The 23,575-nt window shown below is 39.3% G+C and overlaps 1 protein-coding gene across 6 annotated transcripts in view; it reads right to left on the bottom strand.

Annotated features, from left to right (window-relative positions):
* MAP7 (microtubule associated protein 7) overlaps positions 1–23,575 on the bottom strand; it is a 178,237-nt gene that overhangs the window by 87,042 nt on the left and 67,620 nt on the right. The window contains exon 1 of one of the 6 annotated variants that reach the window (XM_047857799.1): positions 18,428–18,464. The exons of the other annotated variants lie outside the window; for them this stretch is intronic. Coding sequence (XP_047713755.1) covers positions 18,428–18,449 — 22 coding nt within the window. The 5' untranslated portion in view covers positions 18,450–18,464. Of the gene's footprint in view, positions 1–18,427; positions 18,465–23,575 lie in introns of those variants that run through there. 6 annotated transcript variants of the gene reach the window in all.

A 23,575-nucleotide genomic window follows, 5' to 3' on the forward strand; every position in this document is an offset into this window, starting at 1 on the left:
CAACTAGAAAAGCTGTCAACTTCTTTCATGACTGAAAGACGGCACCTTCATTTCTTCAAAAACACTTTGTTACAATACAGAATTTTTTTTCTCACTTGCCGTAAGGTGGACACCATACACTTCATATAGGACATTTGTTGCTTCATAATTTTCGAATGTGAAAAGAAAACTTTAGGCTTTACAGTAAAATAAGAATTAAGTTTCCAGAATTATTACAATGATGAACAGAGGGCTCGTGTCCAAGGACACGAAACTGTCAAAGGTAAGAGAAAAGCCCAGGGTTAAGATAAAATTATTTCGGGGCGCCTGGGTGGCGCAGTCGGTTAAGCGTCTGACTTCAGCCAGGTCACGATCTCGCGGTCCGTGAGTTCAAGCCCCGCGTCAGGCTCTAGGCTGATGGCTCAGAGCCTGGAGCTGTTTCCGATTCTGTGTCTCCCTCTTTCTCTGACCCTCCCCCATTCATGCTCTGTCTCTCTCTGTCCCAAAAATAAACATTGAAAAAGAAAAAAAAAAGATAAAATTATTTCATCTTAAAAAGTTTTTTTTCAATTCTTACTTTAATGATCACTTTTTCTTTTGGATTTTTTTTAGTGTTTATTATTTTTGAAAGAGAGAGAAACAGAGCGTGAGTGGGGGTGAGGCAGAGAGCTAGAGGGAGATACAGAATCTGAAGCAGGCTCCAGGCTTTGAGCTGTCAGCACAGAGCCCGACGACGCCAGGCTCTAACTTGGGGCCAGTGAGATCATGACCTAGGTTGAAGTCGGATGCTCAACCGGCTGAGCCACCCAGGTGCCCCTCTTTTGGATTTTTAAGCACAATAAAAACTTGATATATTTTAATAATTTACCCCCCCCCATGTATAGCATCAAAATCACTTATTTTGCCACCTTATGATGCTGTACTTAGGTTGCAAAAAAGTATTTTGATTCCAAGAATTAATAATATAAAGCAGAGAATACTGCTAAGATTAAACAATTAGAGCGATAGTCCAGTGCTTTTCTCATAGAATTAATGGTGTTCTCATAACGGTTCCCTTAGTAGGTCTGATAATTTTGCCTTTTTGGCCATTTCACAATTAAATTTCAAGGTCTCGTATTTGGGAAGCTATTTCCTGCCTCTTTCTGCCTCTTTTAAAGACCTTAAATGCTGTTGCAAATCTCAGGAGAGCTATTGGCCCCTTACCTTGAAAAATGGCATGTGTAGCTTCAGAAAGTTTCATGGCCCCCAGGGACTGATGGTCAAGAGCTGTCCTCCACCTGCTGCCTCAGCAGAAGATGTCTTTGCAGCAGTTATAACTTCCAAACTATAGTGAAGTTACCTCATTTCCTGCCATGAACTTTTTTCAATTAAACATAAATCTTTAAAAATGGGATCCTTAAAATAGTTCTTACAGAACAAGCTTTCAGAGCACTTCTTCTCACCTGAGGGTTTGTATGATCATCTATGGACTTTTGACACAGAGATGTCTGGGTCCCACCCAGACCTGCTGAACTGCAATCCTGAGGCGTAAGACTTAGTTGTGTATTTTTAAATAGATCCCTAAAGGAGTCTGATGTACATCCCTGACTCAGAACCCATGGATAACAGAATTTAAACTAGGATTTGTCTTCCATTGTGCTCACTTCGGCAGCACATACACTAAAACTGGAAGGATTTGTCTCCCACAGGCTTAAGTGATTTTGCACATTTTTCACTCTTTGGCAAAAAAGGCAAGTCTGGGTGTCCTGGATTCACAGTTTAAGAGCTGGTGGGCTTCAGCATTCCCCTTTCAGCAGCTTGCAAATTGGGATCTGCATGCTCCTGCGGGTTCGTGAAGGCTTTCCACCAACAAGGAGTTCAACCTTTCTGCTTTGGGTTCCTTTGGCGAAAGTCAGGTTGGATCCTTTCTCAGGATAGTATTTTTAAATGCATAAATTAAAATACAAAGCACCATAAAAAATACAACCATCTTTATTTAAAAGGTTATCAAGACATTAACATGTAATGTGCTTCCTTATTCACCCATTAAATAAAATCTAGGGGCAGTCTAATAACTGCCATGATTTCAAAGCTGAGATCCATTTAAACTATCTTTCAAGATATCTGAAACCGTAGTAAGAGATGAAAGTATCAGACTTCTATTGGTGCTAACACTGCTGTAGGTTTGTTGCTCACATTAAAGGAAATGTTCAGTTTCCAGAAGAGGTCACTGTAAATAAAGATGCAGTTATTTTCCTCTGAATTTATAAACTCCTGATTAAGAACCCTTGTTTTAAGGCAGTATATGTACATGGAGGGTTCTAAGGGAACCGATCTCCAGATTTTTCCCCCTAAAACCTTCTTCACCTTGCTTTTCACATTTCCCTTCTCCTACTACCAGAAGAAAGGTGCACCACTTATGCATCCTGAATGATGCGTGGTTCACGGTGGGGGTAAAAACCTCTGAGGTGTCACCAAAGGAACCAGGAACAAGGAGAAAATGCACACTGTTCCTGAAAAGGAGCCTCTTGAGAGCAAGGCAAGAAAAACTATGAGAGCAGGGTCTCGTTTTACGTAAAGGGAAGCAGATCAGGATAGAACATCCCCAAGTACCCCAAAGTTGGCGTATTGATTATTTTGAGCTGAAGGCAAGTGAGAAACAGACACAGGAGGAACTTTCTGTCCACCTCCTTTCTGCCTAAAAGCAAGGCATAAATTTCACTTTGTGAAAGTGACAAATATCCATTTGTAAAGGTGTTCTCCTTTTCCGGAACAGAAGAACCAATCACCAGAGACAACTTGAGTCGGCCTAACAAATCCTACTAAATAACCCTTACGTGCCATTACTTTCTCCCATATAGTTACTTTCCTATAGTGTACCTTCCCCCTAGATGCCCAAATCTACTTTCCCTGGTCTAGTCTCTTCCATCTATCACCCTTCTCAAGATGGTGTATAAGCCTCTGGGTTTAAATGTCTCTTTGGGTTTTCACTTCAGTTGTGTGAAGCCCCCAAGCATGTAAAAATCAGTAACAGTAAAGAATCATATGCTTTTCTTCTGTTAATCTGTCTTTTGACAGTTTAATTGCAGGGTTCAGGTAATATACCTAAGAGGGCAGAGGAAAAGTTTTTCTACCACTTACACAATAAAATGGCTTGTTTTGCCAATCTATCTATATTGATGTGTCATTGTGATAGAGTGCAAATTAATACTTATTTGCATTAATAAATGAGGTCAGGCTTTTTGGTTACAAAATCAGAAGTATGACACGTCTGTTTATACTGATACTTGTATTGGTACTTCATACTTTTTATTGCTTTGTGGTGAAGTCTTCCAGAAACAATAAAGTCTGAGTCATTTTTGGAGACTCATTTGTCCTTTGACTCTCTGGAAAGGCAATTGTTACAAGCTAACGTATACAAACTGAACACAGGCTACTGATACTTATTCAGAATTTGTACACCAGAGTCCATCGCAATGGGAACCATCTCTTTATGCGTCGCTTAATTTTCAGTGGTATAGAATAGTGATGTTTAATACGTTCCTCAAAAACTTGAGGCCATTTTTGAATAAGCTGTAAACAAGCCCATCACAGAACAGAAAGGCAAGTATTCTCTTTTATGCAAACATGACCCTACCACATGACCTAATAATAGATTGAAACAATGGTCCTATTGTTTAATTGTTGTCAGAAAGACAAAGACGGGTTAAAGCTTCAGGCATTTGGCATTCCACGCATGCGTTTTAAAGATTTCTAAAAAGTTTCCTAGACTAAAATTACATTAATCATGCTGGCTGGAGCTCCAATTTGGGGCTTCAATTAAAATGAATAAAAATTCAGCAAATAACCCAGCTTAAAATTATTCTTGAAGTTTGGCTCTGCCCACCGGTCCTCTCCAGGGGCAAGAAAGATGTACTGGCGAACTTTTTGTGTCTACATCTTTGTTACTTAGGTCTTTCAGTTTTCATGCGAGCAGATCAACTCTACCCCAAGGTCAACTTCATGTGATTCTACTAATAACTGATAACCTAGAATGTATTCTAGAAATCTGCCAAGGAGGACAGGTCTTACACTCACTGTTATTCAACAGTTAGCACAAGCTCAGTTTCAAGAAGCTATTTTTATAGGGAATATACAGGAGACTAATTCTGATAGATATTCTAAAATCTAATCTTGTAGTAATCGGAACTAACAGAGAACTGTGGAATAAGCCATACTGTCATCTATCAAGACTACTCTTAGGTTAGTTCCCAACTTTAGGATATTAAAAAAATTTGGCACTTTAGAAAATTAATTTGTATAGTATACACTGGATACTCAATCTGTTTTTGATGCTTTAATATTCATTTCTACAATGAACAACAGCCAAAGCTAAAACAAACAAGCAAAACAAACCCTTAAGTGTCTGTACCATAACCAGGGTACTGTAAAGTAAAACACACTTGCCCACACATACCCTCCCCAAAACACAAATTTTTTAAAAAGTTAAAACTAAAGATTTCTGGTTTTTTCCCCAGAGCTTCTCTTTATTTTCTTTCAATGCAGTAAGAGCAGGAAATAAAGGGATGTGTTTTAATATTATCAACTAAGATTGATACTTTATGATAAATCTTTAAACTGTAATAAGGCAAAATAAAGCCTCAAATATTGGCTGAAAAAGCATCACTATTTTGAAAAAATACTTAAGTACGTGGTGCTTTAAGAAAATTGCAAAAAATATTGTTCTCTTAATATCAGTTTGTCCTGAAAATTACCACTCAAAACTTTTTTTAAGCAAAAACCTTTACAGGGTGCTGTACTAAAATAAAAAGGAAGGGAAGTCCAAGCAATTGGAAACAAGAAGCTGTTTTAAGACTTCTGAAAAAGATGAGCAGATTCTAGGAATTATATAACAATGCGCTGGGATATGTGCTAGAAAATCTTTATATATGAACTCAATTTGCAATAAGGTCCATTTGGCGACCCTATTATTTAAACTTTCATATGGTGAGAGTCAAACCTTTTAAAAGGCTGTAATTGTTAAAGGACAATGAATTCTTGTAAAGCATTCCCATTCTTCAAAATGGTGTTACAGCAATGCCTGACAAATATAAGACGCAGAATGAAAAAGTGGCAAAGCAACCCTTTCCATCAGTTGCTGAGAAAAACACAACTAATGTATTATCTTAAAAAAAAAAACAACACTTCATGGACTTCTGGAATGACCAAAAGAATCCTTCCCCTTCCCCTCAGTCCATCCATCATTCCACTGCCCACTGAGCACCTACATCCCATGTGCTAGGCACTGGGGACACAATGGTGGGCAGAAGCAGACATAGCTCTGCCCACATGGAATTTACAGGCAACAGAGACCTGGGCATTAGCCAAATGATCACCCTAGTGAAGGTTACAGACTGGGATAAGGGCTCTGAAAGGGAAGAATATAGTTCTAAGGAGGAATATAACTACATTCCTCCTTATACATGCTATCCAATATCCAAATACATGCTATCTAAAATTCCCTGTGGCTTCAGTTAAGCCTTTTGTCCTTCTCGCCAACAGAATTCAGCACACAACTCTAGGTAGAAAAATACTATAACTGAAACAACTGAATCCAAAATTCATTTCCGGGGAGGTTTCTTCATTTAATTTGTTTTTAAATAACTTTACCCCTACTGCATCGTAAGTGCATATTTTTTAATGGGATGTAATTCCCACCATGGAATACTTTTACCTATCTTACCAAAATACTGAAAATGTAATACGTTAGTGTAAAATCAGTAGCTTGAGTACTGAATTCTTATATTTTTTTGAGGGGCTTTTTGAGATATAGGACACGCTTTCCCCGCCCCCCCCCCCCAAAGTGGTTAAATTTTCTCGGAAGAGGAGAGGCAAAATAGCATAAATCAATGTCCTGTTTTTGAAAGTTACTGCAAAACTAACAAGCAACTGCAAATGCACAGTGATAAAATCCTTCCTGTTTTTCTCAAGGGGATAATTTCAAAACATTCTGATGACATCTATTGACTGTAAAACCTGTGTACAACAACATTCAGCATATTTCAGTGCAGCTTAATAATTAATGAACATCCTATGTCATTAATTTATAATAAATTGAAGCTGCTTCAGAGTTTTCAAATGCATTGCTTAAGATTCGACCCAGTGGTAAGCAGCTGATGGGGACAGCCCCAAAATTTCTCAATTTGCTTGGATCATAATATGCCTTCTGAAAAATCCAGTGAATGTGCAAGGAGTGAGTTTAAGGATTCTGAAAGTGAACAGGCCATCTAATTACTTGCTGTAATTGGGGAGAGGCTCTTCCTGCGATTAGAATAGATAGATGTTGGAATAGACAGACTTCCTTCCATTAGCCACAAATGGGAAAAATTTAATGATTATGATTATTTTAGCCATCAAGAGTCTTACCTTCTCCTTCCTGTAAGATAAATTCTGGTGAATTACTTTGGTTTTCTTATTCTTTTCTTAAAACACTTTTTTAATGTTTATTTTGAGAGAGAGAGCACAAGCAGGGAAGGGACAGAGGGAGAGGGGGACAGAGGATCTGAAGCAGACTCTGCACTGACAGCAGAGAGCCTGATGCAGGGCTCAAACTTGAAAACTGGGAGATCATGACCTGAACCAAGTCAGATGCTTAACCAACTGAGACACCCAGGCAACCCCAGATTTTCTTATTCTTATGTTCATATGGAACACTGGGTCAAAAATTTTGACTGAATTTAGTAAAATAAAATGAACTTTTTTAAAAAGTGAAGAAATAGCTTCAGAGCATTCATCCCAAACTATTAATAATTGGTACTACATCAACAAAGGCAGACCACTTAATTTTAAGTGTTCACTGAGAGAAATTAATTGGGTTTTTTTTCCTGGTGTTTTTAGTTGTTTATTTATATATGTATGCATGCACCTATGTTTTGTGTTTGTTTTGAAACCATGAAAAATATTAACAAAATTGCTGCTTTTCAATGCTTTATCTCCAATATTTGTGTTAGTCTCTTGGTCCCCTCCCTGTCTACTCAGGTGCATGGAGCTCCTAGGATCTTCCCAAGCTGCCAGAAACTCCAACAGTTTGGAGTTCTAACCCTAAACCACAAATGCTGAGCCACACCCCACCCATCAGGATCCATCCATCATTTGACCCACTAGTCCTACTGGAAATCAAATGTTAATTTGGGTTTGGGGGTGAATAGCTCATGAAGATTTAACCCTACTCAAACTATCTATTTGTAATTTTAAAAATATCTTCAATGATCCCTCACCCACAGATCAATGCGGAAACAGACACCTGCTTCAAGTTATGCTACCCCTTAAAAGCACAGCACATGGACATCGCTACTAGCTTCACCTATGGTTAGAACTATGCCTTTCTGGGTCCTTGAAGAGACAATTCCTGATTTTACATCTCGTGTGTACCCAGAAGAGAAATATCAGACATGTACTTCCAAATAAATGCAGCACTGAAAATATGAGGAGCAAAAAGCTGTAAGTAGCAAAGTGGCAGTATTAAAATGGAGTTACAGGACACTGGCATATTGGCATAACGCTAGGAGAGGAATCCAGCAGCATTTATTTGCTGCCATTAAAAGGTCTAAAATTATCAACTCCACAATCTCTAAAGGAAATAATCTACAACATGGACAGCCTTATACCTAAAGATGTCCATTAGTGTACCACGAAGGGGATCAGCATATGGCACTCGAAAAGATGCCACCTTGGCATTAAGTATTATTTTGAGTTGAAGGCAGTTGAGAATCAACAGATGCAGGAAGAATTCTCTATGTCTCCCGTCCCCATTTGCCGAAAATCAGGGGCATAAATTTCCCCTGTGACAGGATCACCCCCCCCCCCCCTCCTGTACCAGAAAAAGAAGAGTGACTCTTATCCCCAGAGACAGACAGCACGGAGATGAGTTTGCAAAAACAAACCTTACTACGTTAACTCTTATCTTCTCAGTAGATTTTCCATTTTCTTGTCACTTCACAATTTATCAGCCCCTGAAGCCCAAACCCCCTTTCCTTTGTTAAAATGGTATAAGTGCCCCTGAGTCCAAATTCATTTCTTTGAATTTTCTTTCTTTTCTGTGAACTCCTGTGCAGGTAAAAATAAAAATTGTGTCTTTTCTCTTGTTAATCTGTCCTTTGTTAGTTCAATTCACAGGCCCTCAGGGACTTAACCTAAAAGAGTAAAGGAAATGTTTTTCCTCCCCAACAACCACTTACAACTGTAAAAACTCAAAAGCAGCAATAGTCAAGAATATTCCCTCCTTGGGTTATTATCTTAACTAGTAAAAATAAAAGTACTAAAAGTTAGGCAGTACCATGCATGCTCATAATGTAACCCTTAATGAAAATAACTAAATTATAAATATGCACATTCATGCTGAATACATGAAAACTGATACACGAAAATACACGAAAACTGAGAAGACTCCATTAAGGTGATGGGATTATGGGTGATTTTTCCTGTTTGTGCCAAACTCGCTGTAATGCTTTGTTAGACTTTGATAATTTAATATATATATATATATAAACATTATATATTATATTATATATATATAAACATTATATATATAAACAACCATATATATATATATATATATAAACAACCTTAGGAAGCATGTTTATAAAAAAATTGAAAATAAACATTTTTGTCACTAGAAATTAGTTCATCTTCCTGATTCTTCACCAAAATCCCATTTACGTATCATAGAAAGCAAAAGAAAGTGAGTCTCTCCTACTGTTTTCCGTTTTCAAAGACTGCCCGATTTCCTGTAGGTAGGAAGGGTCCTCTGTCACATCCTTCGTGCTCAAAACAATGGGCATATCTCAAAGATTTTGCAGGTTCACTTCGAGATTACCACAAAAAGCCAATATCACAACAAAGCAAGTTAAATGAATGTTCTGGTTTCCCAGTCCATATAAAAGTTATGTTTATACTATACTGTAGTAAAGTATGCAATGCATTATGTCTAAGAAAACAATGTACTTACCATAATTAAAAAATACTTTACGCTAAAAAACGCTAGACATCGTGTGAGTTTTCAGTGAATCATTATCTTTCTGCTGGTGGAGGGTCTTGCCTTGATGTTGATGGCTGTTGACTCACCAGGGTGGTGGCTGTTGAAGGTTGGGGTGGCTGTGGTAATTTCTTAAAATAAGACAATGATAAAGTTTGCTACATGGATTGACTCTTTTCACGAACAATTTCTTGGTAGCATGTGATGTTGTTGATAGCATTTCACCCATAGCAGGACTTTCTTCCAAAACTGAAATCAATCCTCTCAAATCCTGCTGCTGCTTGATGAACTAAGTTCACATAATAATTCTAAATCCTTACTTGTCATTTCAACAATCTTCACCTCATCTTCACCAGGAGTAGATTTCATCTCAAGAAACCATTTTCTTTGCTCATCTGTAAGAAGCAACTCATCCATTCAAGTTTGATCATGGATTATAGCAATTCAGTCCCATCTTCAGGCTCCACTTCTAATTCTGGTTCTCCTGCTCTTTCCATCACATCTGCAGTTACTTCCCCCACTGAGTCCTGAACCTCTCAAAGTCATCCATGAGTACTGAAATCAACTTCTTCCAAACTCCTATTAATGTTGATATTTTGGCCTCTTCCCATGAATCATGAATGCTCTTAATGGCATCTAGAATGGTGAATCCTTTCCAGAAGGTTTTCCATTTACTTTGCCCACATCCATCAGAGGAATCACTACCTATGGCAGCTATAGCCTTATGAAACATATTTCGTAAATAATAAGACTTGAAAGTTGAAATTACTCCTTGATCCATGGGCTGCAGAATGGCTGTTGTGTTAGCAGCCACGAAAACAATGCGAGTCTCATACATCTCCATTAGAGCTCTTGGGTGACTGGTGCATTGTCAATGAGCAGTAATATTTTGAAAGTAATTTTTTTTTCTGATCGGATTTCAAAAGTGGGCTTAAAATATTTAGTAAATCATGTTGTAAACAGATGTGCTGTCATCCAAGCTTTCTTGTTCCATTTACGGAGCACAGGCAGAGTAGATTTAGTGTAATTCTTAAGGGCCCTAGGAAATCTGGAATGATTAAGTGAGCACTGGATTCAACTTAAAGTCACCGGGTGCATTAGCCCCTAACTAGAGAGTCAGCCTGTCTTTTGAAGCTTTGAAGCCAGGCACTGACTTCTCTCTAGCTAAGGAAGTCCTAGATGGCGTCTTTTTCCAACAAAAGGCTGTTTCATCTACAGTGAAAAACTGGTTTAGTGTAGCCACCTTCATGAATGATCTCAGCAAATCTTCTGGAGAACTTGCTGCAGCTTCTACATCAGCACTTGCTGCTTCATCTTGCACTTTTATGTTATGGGAATGGCTTCTTCCCTTAAGCCTCATGCACCTGTCTCTGCTAACAGCAAACTTTTTGCTTTTTTAATTTTTTAAGGTTTATTTATTTTTGAGAGAGAGAGAGAGAGAGAGAGAATGTGAGCAGGGAAGGGGCAGAGAGAGGGAGACACAGAATCTGAAGCAGGAGCCAAGCTCTGAGCTGTCAGCACAGAGCCCAACGTGGGGCTCGAACCCATGAACTGTGAGATCATGACCTGAGCCGAAGTCGGATGCTCAACCGACTGAGTCACCCAGGTGCCCCTAGCAGCAAACTTTTCTTCTCCAGCTTTCTCACCTCTCTCAGAACTGATGAGGGTTAAGACCTTTCTTGGGATTAGGCTTTGGCTTGAGGGAATGTTGTGGCTGGTTTGATCTTCTATCCAGGCCATTTAAAATTTTCTCTGTATCAGCATAAAGTGGTTTTGCTTTCTTATCATTCATGTGTTCACTGGAGTAGCACTTTTAATTTCCTTCAAGAAATTTCCTTTGGGGCACCTGGGTGGCTCAGTCAGTTAAGCGTCCAACTTCGGCTCAGGTCATGATCTCACAGTTCGTGAGTTCCAATTGTCAGCCCAGAGCCCGCTTCAGAACCTCGATCTCCCTCTCTCTCTGCCCTCACCTGCTTTCACTTTCTCTCTCAAAAATAATAAAAAATAATAAACAAGAAAAAAAATTAAAAAATAAAAAAGAACTTTTCCTTTGCATTCACAGCTTTGCTGTTTGGCACAAGAGTCCTAGCTTTTGGCTGCTCTCAGCTTTCAAAATGCCTTCCTCACTAAGCATAACCACTTCTAGCTTTTGATTTAAAGTGAAAGACATGTGATTCTTCTTTTCACTTGAACAATTAGAGACCATTGTAGGGTTATTAGTTGGCCTAATTTCAATATGTTATGTCTTAGGGCATAGGGAGGCCCAAGGAGGGGGAGAGAGACGAGGGAATGGCTGGTCATGGAGTCAGAACACGCCCATTTATCTTCTAAGCTCGCCATCTTGTGTGGGGGCAGTTTGTGGTATCCCAAAACAACTATAATAGTAACACCAAAGGTCACTGATCACAGATCACCATGATAAATATAATAATGAAAAAGTCTGAATTATTGCAAGAATTACCACACTGAACTGGAAGAGAGACATGAGGGCTGAGCAAATGCTGTTGGGAAAATGGCGCTGATCAACGTGCTGGATTGCCAGAAACCTCCAATTTAAAAAAAAAAAAACAAACAATATCTGCAAAGCACAGTAGGATGAGTGAGATATCCTATACAAGCAAACTTAAAATCTCCTGAGCTGTGACTTGGGAGAACCCAGCCTCACCCGTCATCATGGGACCATTTAACACATCTGTTGCTAGGAAGTAGCTGTGGAATTGCTGTTTAATTAGGTGTAGTGACATACAGCAAAGATCCATTTCAGAAAACTAACTGCTTGAAGCCTACAGCACAATTGATTTAATAGTTCCTGAAGAACACAGTCGTCTTCTATACCGGATGACCCACATCATTTCCATTTCATGCATTCTCAGGTGTGTGTCTTTCTTAGGTTTCTACAGCAGAATTTTAGTTAACTCAGTTGCTATTGGTTACAGATTATATAATTTATACGAAAACTCTAAAACACCACGCAAAGCTGACACACCTGAGCTGCTGTAGTACAAGGGCCCCATCTTATTCCTAATACTCACTATATACATGTAAAAATACTTAATACATAAATATTTAAGAATGTACTTGAGAATATTTAATATGCCAAACTCTATGTGTTTGAGAACTAAGAAAACTCTCACATATGTAGACATACTTCATGCATGTTGAACAGCTTTCACTTAGTTCTTGATAATTTTGTAATCCAACTAAAATTATTGGGCGACATACTTGTTTTATTTTTCACCCTGACCATGACCTTTGGCTAGTATTGATAGCATTTTATTATAAAAACACTAAACTTAAATACTTATATATTTAAATTATGTATTTTGGTTACCAGAAAACACAAAATTCAAATATTCAAAGAATTCTTCATAAAATGTTATATAAAAATGTTAATCTTTGACCGTACTTTAGAGCTCTTGTGTTACAGAAAAACAGGACAATGTTGCACTGCCAATAGTGGATTAAAGCTTAAATATTAACTTTACCTTCTTGGTCTTTCATCACATGTCACATGTTACTTGCTGTCCAGGCAACATTATTTTATTCCGTCTGTGATAAGATACTAAGAATTCATTTGTATCACCCACCAGATTACAATCCAGAAATGGATTATGGCATGATCTTTTTAAATAGAAAAGGTCGTCGTAGGAAACTACTTTCTAATGGAGAATTGATTCCCATATATTAAAAACTTAACCTAAGTTTTGAAATTGGTTTATAGTTCAACTGAAATTTATTTATTTATGTCACCTTGAAGTTCTGATAAGAAAAGTAAATTATACTGTCAAGACAGTATACCAATGCTGGTAATTCAGTACGAAAACTTTAGTTCAGAGATCATTCACCAGACAATAACTCAGTTGAAATGCTCTGAGAAAGGATTGGTGACTTTTAATAGATGTGCATCTCAGACTAAATAAAGTCAATCTTGGAACTTACACACCTTTAGGTTGTATGACAATATGCATTACTACCCTCATGCCCTTCTTGTGGATGAAAGTTCCCCCCCCCCCCCCCCAGCCTTTCATTCTATTTCATGCTAGAACATATCCAGCAGATTTTTATGTTTAAACTTGAGCAACTCTGGCTGGAGAGCATAGGAGATTCACGAACAACACGCATTTCTCAGAGATTTTTTAATTTCTGTCCTTGAAACACCCTTTATGAACATCTGTGTTTTGTTATGGAAGGATAAGTTAAATTCTACCTAACATACTTTGAGATCTCAGGAAGTTTAGGTGAGTGAATGATAGCTTTTGGAAAATTTAATTGTACTGATTCTTGTTTCAAAGGCTACTTAATCTAAATATCCTCAGGCCCAGAAAAGTGGAAGTTATGGAAAATTAGAGGATCATTTTCTCTGGGAAAATTTCTATTAGATTTTCATATATAGTAATAGTGGCTAACTAATATATTTTAAAAGTTCGGTACCATATGATTTAAGAAACAAATCATATACTCAATGATATTTATAAAGAATCAAGAACCACAAACACAATCACCATTTATTAAACATCTATTTTGTTCCAGACTGTACTAGATGCTTTAAGCACTTGGTCTCATTCGATTTATTCTTCATAGTAAGCTTACATTGAGGTAATATTCTCCCCACCATTGAGAGAAGGAAGCCAAGGCTCAAAAAAGTTAAGAAATTTGTCTGACATATATAGCTACATCATGGGTAAAATCATCATCAATTTGGCTTTAAAATCTAGTATCTTAGCCACTATGCCAGTGTTTTCTAAATTTAAATATATATATGTATACACACACACACACACACACACACACACACACACACATATATACATACACATATATATGTATTAAAAAATGTACCTTGGCATTAAAAACTGTACCTTGGTCTTCTTACTGTTTTGGTGGGTTTTTCCTCCCCTAATTAATGATACTTTGACAAATACAGAATATATATATAGTCATAAAGTGATTAAATTTTTTCATTTAAGAAAATAGCTTGCACTGTTTTTTAGTATATCTTCAACTACCACTGTATAATTTGCTTTATGGATTATAAATCACTTTCTTGGGTATTAACTTACTTGACCATCTTAACTTGATTATGGCAGGCATGACTGTTGCCCTTTAGAGGAGGGAAAAGAGGCTTAGAAAGGTCAATTGGGATTTGCCTGTGGTCACACAAACAGTGTAAGAGTGAGTGTGTGGCTCAAAAACAAACACTCAGATCAGTGGAAAAGAATAGAGAACCCAAAAATGGACCCACAAATGTATGGCCAACTAATCTTTGACAAAGCATGAGAGAATATCCAATGGAATAAAGACAGACTCTTCAGCAAATGGTGCTGGGAAAACTGGTCAGCGACATGCAGAAAAATGAACCTGGACCACTTTCTTACACCATACACAAAAATAAACTCAAAATGGATTAAAGACCTCAATGTAAGACAGGAAGCCATCAAAATCCTCAAGGAGAAAGCAGGCAAAAACCTCTTTGACCTTGGCCACAGCAACTTCTTACTCAACACATCTCCAGAGGCAAGGGAAACAAAAGCAAAAATGAACTATTGGGACCTCAGCAAAATAAAAAGCTTCTGCACAGCGAAGGAAACAATCAGCAAAACTAAAAGGCAACCGACAGAATGGGAGAAGGTATTTGCAAATGACTTATCAGATAAAGGGTTAGTATCCAAAATCTATAAAGAACTTCTCAAACTCAACACCCAAAAAAGCAAATAATCCCCGGAAGAAATGGGCAAAAGACATGAATAGACACTTCTCCAAAGAAGACATCCAGATGGCCAACCGACACATGAAGAAATACTCAACATCACTCATCATCAGGGAAATACAAATCAAAACCACAATGAGATACCACCTCACACCTGTCACAATGGCTAACATTAACAACTCAGGCAACAACAGATGTTGGTGAGGATGTGAAGAGGAGCTCTTATGCATTGTTGGTGGCAATACAAGCTGGTGCTCTAGCCACTCTGGAAAACAGTATGAAGGTTCCTCAAAAAACTAAAAATAGAACTACCCTAAGACCCAGCAATTGCACTACTAGGTGTATATCCAAGGGATATAGGTATGCTGTTTCGAAGGGGCACATGCACCCTGATGTTTACAGCAGCACTATTGACAATAGGCAAAGTATGGAAAAAACCCAATGTCCATCAACAGATGAATGGATAAAGAAAATGTGGTATATATGTATATATATATATATATATATATGTATATATATATATATATATATATATATATAATGGAGTATACTTGGCAATCAAAAAAAAAATGAAATCTTGCCATTTGCAATTACATGGATGGAACTAGAGGGTATTATGCTAAGCAAACTTAGAGAAAGACAAATATCATATGATTTCACTCATATTAGGAATTTAAGATACAAAACAGATGAACCTAAGGGAAGGGAAGCAAAAATAGTATCAAAACAGGGAGGGGGACAAAACAGAAGAGACTCATAAATATGGAGAACTGAGGGTTGCTGAAGGGGTTATGGGAAGGGGGATGGGCTAAATGGGTAAGGGCCTAAAGGAATCTACTCCTGAAATCACTGTTGCACCATATGCTAACTAACTTGGATGTAAATTAAAAAAATAAATAAATAATTAAAAAAAAAAGAGTGAGTGGAAATCTGGTGTTTTGACTCTAAAGTACAACATTTTATCTTCTTCATAGAAGTACAGATTCACTGTAACTTTGAGAATGGCTAGTGTTTTCCGAAAGCCTCATTTCACATGACTTGTAGCTTTTAAAAAATATGCCAACATAAAATTCCTGGTGAAGGAGCTTGAGTTTGCCAGGGTGTGTTGAACAGCACTGAGTGTGTGGAAGGGGCTATCTCTCTGGAGCAGAGCACGGACCTCGCCCGGGGCTTAGGGGAAGGAGCTTATTTCACCTTTGACCTGGCCTTTTATCACAAAATTATTTCACTAGAGTCCGTACTTTAATTATTTTTCACAAAGGAAATAAACTTTTTGGTTTTCTGTTCTGCTTGGCACACCGTTAATCATCTGTAACAGAAGATGGTAACATTTCGTGCTTTTTCCTTTCTTCCAAAAGTTGGAACAAACTGCTAGTGCTTTTATGAGGCTCTTTATTTTAGCTATAAAACTGTATCCTCGGGGCGCCTGGGTGGCGCAGTCGGTTAAGCGTCCGACTTCAGCCAGGTCACGATCTTGCGGTCCGTGAGTTCGAGCCCCGCGTCGGGCTCTGGGCTGATGGCTCGGAGCCTGGAGCCTGTTTCCGATTCTGTGTCTCCCTCTCTCTCTGCCCCTCCCCCGTTCATGCTCTGTCTCTCTCTGTCCCAAAAATAAATAAACGTTGAAAAAAAAAATTAAAAAAAAAAAAGAAAAAAAAGAAAACTGTATCCTCGATTTTGTTACCTTGTGTGTTTTATAAAGAGTAGGCGTGGCCCTACTGCAGACTAGGGACTGATGCATTAACTCGATAGATTGATTAGGTTGGCAGGTGCCCTTGCAGTGAACGAAACCGACAAAACTCCCTGCTGCCATCAAGCATACATCGCAGCGTGGGAACACAGTACACATTATTACATCAGACAATGATAAGTGCGAAGATGAGGATAGGTCGGATAATTACAGAGAACAGTTTTTGTCTGGCAGGCGGGGGGGGGGGGGGGGGTTACTCATAACTCCTACAGTTATTCCATAGCAGCTTGATGTTGACAACAGGTTCTGCTCCCACAGCTGTGTGGGCTTTCATGAATGAGCGGAGCGGATGCCACGGAGCGTACAGAGACATTTTTCCTATTTTCTTACTGAGTAACCTGAGTTTCATTTGATTGACGCAATCTTATTTTATCACACTTGAATAATTCATTATGAAAATCAGTGCTTATTGTGTGTGCGACTACGTCTAATCCTAATACTTCAGTACTATACATAAATATGCTTTCCACACAGAAAGATAGGTCTCCAAAAAATAGTCATTAAGTACAAAATGAATTGGAAAGTGAGTTAAAGGAACAGAAAATGAGTTAATACACACATTAATAACACTGATATTTTTTTTTCTGGGAACTGGGCATTAAGTAAGGCATCTTATTTCTTTCAAGTACATACAATCCTGCAAATTAGAGATAATTCTCATTGTGTAATAATGATACCAACACACTTATAGAATATAAATACCTTGTCTGAAGTCACAGAGCTATTAAGTGTCAAAGGTAAAAGGAAAAGTCAGATCTAGCTACAAAGATATATCTAATATGCCACTCTGACTCGTTTTATAATCCTAAAATACCAACAGCAAATCATTTATACACACCACACTCCATCTCCTAATGGTTACTGGATACTGACACTATATATAACCTTTCTTTCCTAGATCAGATGTGTTTTTATGACAAAATTTACAAATATTACCTATGAAAATGAAGATACATAATATTTTGTAAGGACAAGTAATTTAGTGAGTAAAGCATCTTTTTTGTTCTGAAAAATAAAATTTGATAAAACATCTACATCAAGAAACTTCTAGAGAAGAAAATAGGGGGATAAAAATAACCCCAATAGGTACTATTAAGATTCCAATGCCTATGGCTTTGTCTGTAAAAGCCCATGTGAGTCACTGTTTATGTGTTGAGGAAATGAAAGCATTCTGGTGAAGAGAAATCCAAAAGGGAAATATAGGCAATGTTTGATTTAAAACAACAACAACAACAAAAAAAAAAACAAAGAAACCAAAAGGTAGGCAAGGGAAATAAGATTTTTCTTTTCAAGCAGGAAAAAACAGAACTTTCCAAATATACCCCTCTAAATAGAAAAACAATCATTTCCCCAAATTCTCCTGATCTGATCCAGATACAAATATTAAGAGCATTAAGAAATCATCAGGGGCGCCTGGCTGGCTGGCTGGCTGGCTCAGTTGGTAGAGTATGTGACTCTTGATCTCAGGGTCATGAATCCGAGCCCCACGTTGGGGGTAGAGATTACTTAAAAACATGTCAAATGTTTAAAAGAAAAAAAGAGAGAGAGAGAAATCATCAATAAATTACGTGCTAAAATTTTCTTTGGATGGCAGCACAAGTGTGTGTACAGCTTGCGATGGCCCAGGTCTGCACTTTAAGGAGACTCTAGGAAATGTCAGGGCTTTCATTTTGGGTTTTCCCAAAAGAAAAAAAAAAAAGGTAGGAACATGGAAAAGGGAAAATAATGATAGTTTGCCCATAATGTTCACAGAAACTGTCCCATGGCTCCAGGACAACGTAGACAGAAGTATATACCCATCATCTATAGAACGTAAAAAACAAAGATCATCCTATTTAATTACAATTCCCACTCCTTCCTCTAAGAACACTAAAATCGGCACGTTTCTTCCCCCCCCCAAACAAAACATTTTCTACTGTGTATGGTTGCCTGTTTTAAGTGTTAAAAATCAGTGTAAAGATTGCCTGGCTCCTGAATTTCCTTACTGAGTCCAAGAACTTACAGTCTGGCTTAGGGTCCCCCATCCTAAATTCCTTTCTGGAATAGGCTGCAACATGGCTGCATGTCTCCGTCTTCTTGCTTTGAGCTCCTCAGCCAGGCAAACACCAAATCATCAGTGAAGGGCCCTTTTAATCATCCTAAGTATTCCGCCTCACACAGCTTGAGGTACACTCGGGGGTGGGGGGGGGAGGCACAGGGCAGTGAGACCCACAACTCCACAGACACTGCTTTTACACAGTAACCTTGTTCACTGAACCAAGTAAAAAGTGAGAATGGCTTCTGTTCAAAAGAGCCAGTGAAGCTCAAATGGGTGTGGGCTCGGAGTCGGGGAGGCCCTTCCTGGTTAAGAAATGGTTGCTAAACATCAGTTCAAGCACAAGGATTCAAACTCAGCTGGGGCCCCAAACAGGATGTGCATTAAGCACATAATTAAAAACTTAATTGCTTTCCCAAACCATCTAAGTGTTATTTATTATTTTCCCAGACTTTTCTGCCTTTTGGTCTCCTGATGTATCGAAAATGACATTTAAAACCCCGAAGATTATGGCTGATTTTGTTCCCATACCAAAGGCATCTGAAAAGGCGCTCACTTAGGGTCAGTCAGGCAGAGAGACCTCTGTTCTTCTCCCTTCCCTGAGAATAGGCATGGAGCTGATGAAAGGCCGCGTGAAATGAAGTTTTGCTTCTCTTCAGAAGTTTCCAATAGACTGACTCGCTTAAGCAAGTTTGGGAAATTCTGAAGGTCTTCACAGAGGAGAGGAACAGTCAATGAATATAAATGCTGAAGTTTTCTAAATTATTTCTAGATAAATTCTGGGGACCTACACTTCTCTTTTTTTTTTTTTTAAGAAAAAGCCACTGATAAATTACACTGCAAACACTGGACTCAAAATGTCTATCACAGTTTTACCTTAGACTTATCTTAAGAATGGCTTTTGTCTAAGGGCAAAGAGGGGAAACTGAGGAAAAAGGGTCAAGTCCTTCCTGGGCCCTTATTAGACTTAAACACATGTGCCATGGGGGCCAGAATACTTTGATTAAAATCAATGAACTGAATGCATGTGGGTGAGCAACTGGTCCCATTTGAAGAAGGAAATACAATTTCTAGAAGAAAATACAAGCTTTTAATCCTTCCTGAGTAGCAGGACTTGACCCACTAAAGAAACTAGACACAGAGGATTTCTTTTTTTTTTTTTTAATTTTTTTTTTCAACGTTTTTATTTATTTTTGGGACAGAGAGAGACAGAGCATGAACGGGGGAGGGGCAGAGAGAGAGGGAGACACAGAATCGGAAACAGGCTCCATGCTCTGAGCCATCAGCCCAGAGCCTGACGCGGGGCTCGAACTCACGGACTGCGAGATTGTGACCTGGCTGAAGTCGGACGCTTAACCGACTGCGCCACCCAGGCGCCCCTGGACACAGAGGATTTCTAAGAGGTTTGAGGGTCAGGCACCCACTGGACTTGGCAATCAACCTGTTTTAATGCCCCGAGAACTAGAAACTACTAAGAGCCAGTGCAATGTCAGTTGTAGTCCGGCACCACCCCAACATCTCCAAGGCTGCCTAAGTACCACCATTTCCCCCAACCAGATGCTTACATTTCCAAACACAGCCCGTATAGACAACACCTCTAGTGCAAGGTTTCTCAACCCTTGCACTACTGGTATTTTAGACAGGATAATCTTTGATGTGAGTGGCAGGGGAAGGGGAGGAAGCTTTGCAGGACACTACAGGATGGTTAGCAGCATTCTAGGACATACTGTATACGATAACAGCACCACCACCACCACCACCCACACCCAGAGCGGAGATGATCAAAAAGCTTCTTCAGGGGCACCTGGGTGGCTCAGTCAGCTAAGCGTCCGACTTTGGCTCAGGTCATGATCTGCCGGTTCATGAGTTCAAGTCCCACATCGGGCTTTGTGCTGACAGCTGAGAGCCTGGAGCCTGCTTTGGATTCTGTCTCTCTCTCTCTCTCTCTCTCTATCTCTCTGTCTTTCCCCCTCCCCCATTCACACTGTTTCTCTTTCTCTCAAAAAATAAACATTTAAATAAATAAATAAATAAATAAATAAATAAATAAATAAATAAATAGAATGTCTTCAGGCATGGCCAAATGTCCCTGGAAGGGAGGGGAGATGGGGGCAAAATTACCCTTGGTTTAAAAAAAAAAAATCACAGCTCTAGTGGCTCCAAATCAATGGTGACCTTCCCCCTTGCTTCCCCTCCAAGCCCGGCTCCTGCGGAGGGTGCTGGATAGCAGGCCATCTTCTTCTGCTATGTGTCTGTTTATGTCCCCCATGTCTTCCAACTGATGCACTGGGTTTTTTTGTTTTTCCAGTAGACCTTAATGCTGGGAGATAGGAGACGGACACAACAGGAAAGGTGGGTCCACGTCTGCTACACTGGGACTGGAAGCCACAGACCATGCCTCACAGACTTCTCTGTGGTCATGTTCGGTAGAATGGCTGGGGTATAAGTAATATTCAAAGACTGCCTGAATTTCTGAAGAAGTGGAAGAATTCTCCAATTCTGCCTAATCGGAGCAAAGAAATTCATGAGGAAGTAATAAGCACTAACCAAAGGACTGTATTGGCTTTAATTTCAGGAACTTTTGAGGCCTGTTATTAAAATATCAACTTTCCCATAATTCTACACCCATATATTCAGTAGGGTTCCATTAATATTAAGAGTGAGACCTTAAATCACCTGACAGCTGATTTAAACAGAAGACAGGAACTGGGAATCTATCAAACAAAAAGTAATTCCCATTCACAAATTTAAAAAACCTATCATTCCCTCCCTCAGAACCTGTATTCATATTTCAGACTCAAATGTACCTAGCTTGGTGATCTGTTTCCCAGTTGATGGGAGATTAGAAGAACTTCTGAGGGAACAGGAAGTTGTCACGAGAGTCTCCTAACTGGCCTATGGATGGCCTTCCAAGCGTTGAGCCCACAAAACCAGTCGCTGACACAGCCGTGACACTAACATTTCTATAATGCAAATATGATCGTGTGACTTCTTTGAATGCCTCAGTTTCCCCAGGATAAACTCCAGCCCCCTTGGCACGAAAGACCAGCAGGTCTCCAGGACTTCACAGCTGTCTCTCTCACCACGCTCCGGCAGCACAGCCTGCTATGGGTCTACCTGGAAGCCTCCTCTCTGGCCTTACAGACGGCTGTGGTTGGTGGTGTTTCCCTGAACTTGGTTCTCCTCACGTGATCAGTGTTGAACACGCTGCCGCCACTCCCTGGAAGAATCTTCTCTTCTCACCTGGCTACTTTCCCTGAGCCTCTTCTATTTCTACTTTCCATCCAATTTCCTCAGAAATTCTCCACAGTGCCCATCCCTGCCATCACATCCATCCTTCCATACTGACCAGCTGTGTGCACAGCTGACATTGTTAGGAAAGGGGAGGGGTAACAGAAGAAAAGCCTGCCTTACGAAGCACAGATTCCTTCCCCCCATGCCACGGTAAATAAAAGCAACCCCTTAAACTCCTGATCTTTTGGGGCGCCTGAGTGCCTCCGTCAGGTATGTGTCCAACTTTGGCTTAGGTCACGATCTCGCGGTTCCTGAGTTCGAGCTCCACATCAGGCTCTGTGCTATCAGCTGTCTCCCTCTCTTTCTGCCCCTTTCCCACTTGCACTGCCTCTCTCAGAAATAAACATTAAAAAAAAAATTTAAACTCTTGATCTATTATACGTCAGCCATTATTCTCAGGGCCTTTACCCATAGGAAGTAGCCAGATGAGGGGAGGAGAAGATTCTTCCAAAGAGTGGCACAGCATACACAACACACAGGAACTGGTCTAATCTCACAACAACCCTGTTATCATGTCAATTTTATAGGTGAGGACTCCGATTTCTACAAGGGAGTAACTTGTTGAACTAGAAGCCTAATCCCTACACCATGACCTCCTACAGCATCAGCACCCTAAGTAGGTGACTTCTCACTTCCGAGCAGCCAGGAAGCACGAGGCTAGGGTCGCCTGATGACGGGAAAGGGCTGGTACCACGAGGAGAGAAGACAGGCAGGGAAGACAGGAGGTGACATTGTGTGGAGACAGTGTGCCACTCTTCCCTTAGGAACAAGAGTTTGGAACTAAATGGTGGCGCATTCATCCAGAAAAACAGCTGAATGCTAACAAGGGATGAAAGAGAATAAAGGGTTTTATGGGAGAAGTGGCTCAAGGAGACGTCTGTGCCCCAGCATGTGGAGCAGGGGGCACCGTCAATGACATCTCATCTCAAACTGTAACTGCACGGTAACTACCTTAGAAAGAGGCCCATTTCTAACCCCACACATCACTGTTCTTATTTGCTCAAAATTAAGGCCTCAGCGTACCCGTTCATTTTTGGTTTCATTTTTAATACATAGCAAAACAGTACCAGTGCAGGATACTGGCCGGTAAATGAAGGCAGAAATGACAGTTTATAATTCAGATTTAAGGGAATGGAAATCAGTTTTAAAATATAATAATTTCCAAAAAGTAATAAATACGTAAATCCTAAAACATTAAAGGGAAATTAATATTTCTTTATTTATATTACATAATAATCCTCAGTATAAAATATGGTAAATATTTCGTAATGGCACAGTTGGTGAATTACCAACTTGACCATAGAACAGTTTGCCATGACTCTGAGGAATCCAGCCTCTTCCCTTTTGTCAACTCCCTCAATTCCTGTTCATTGACTACCTGCGTCCCTCAGGGGCTTCCTAAAATTGCTCTGTAGAAGAGATGATGGTTGGTTCACTAGCTCTTTGCTCCCATCTGCGTCCCCACTATCACCCTTTACGCCTCAGAGCACCTTGCCTTGACAAGGTGAGGACACCCTCATCAAATGTGCTATTTACTCACCCTGCTTCCTCTTTGTTTTTCTTATTTTTCCTCAACTTTGGCTACTAACAGGAAAAACAACAACAACAACAGTTCTTATAAAACAACAGTTCTCATGTTAATAAGATGTTAAGCTGCATCTGCTTTTTTTTTTTTTAAACAAAGCTTTATTCCACAGAAAACTGTGATCCAGCATTGTTTTGCACTCCTTAGAAAACATCAGAGGGGTGTGTGTGTGTGCATGTAGTAACAAGTATATGAATGAATATATAAATGTATAGACGAAAATCTAGTGGTTCTAT

The sequence above is a fragment of the Prionailurus viverrinus genome, chromosome B2 (genome assembly GCF_022837055.1).
Source record: "Prionailurus viverrinus isolate Anna chromosome B2, UM_Priviv_1.0, whole genome shotgun sequence".
In the NCBI taxonomy this organism is placed as follows: Eukaryota; Metazoa; Chordata; class Mammalia; order Carnivora; family Felidae; genus Prionailurus; species Prionailurus viverrinus.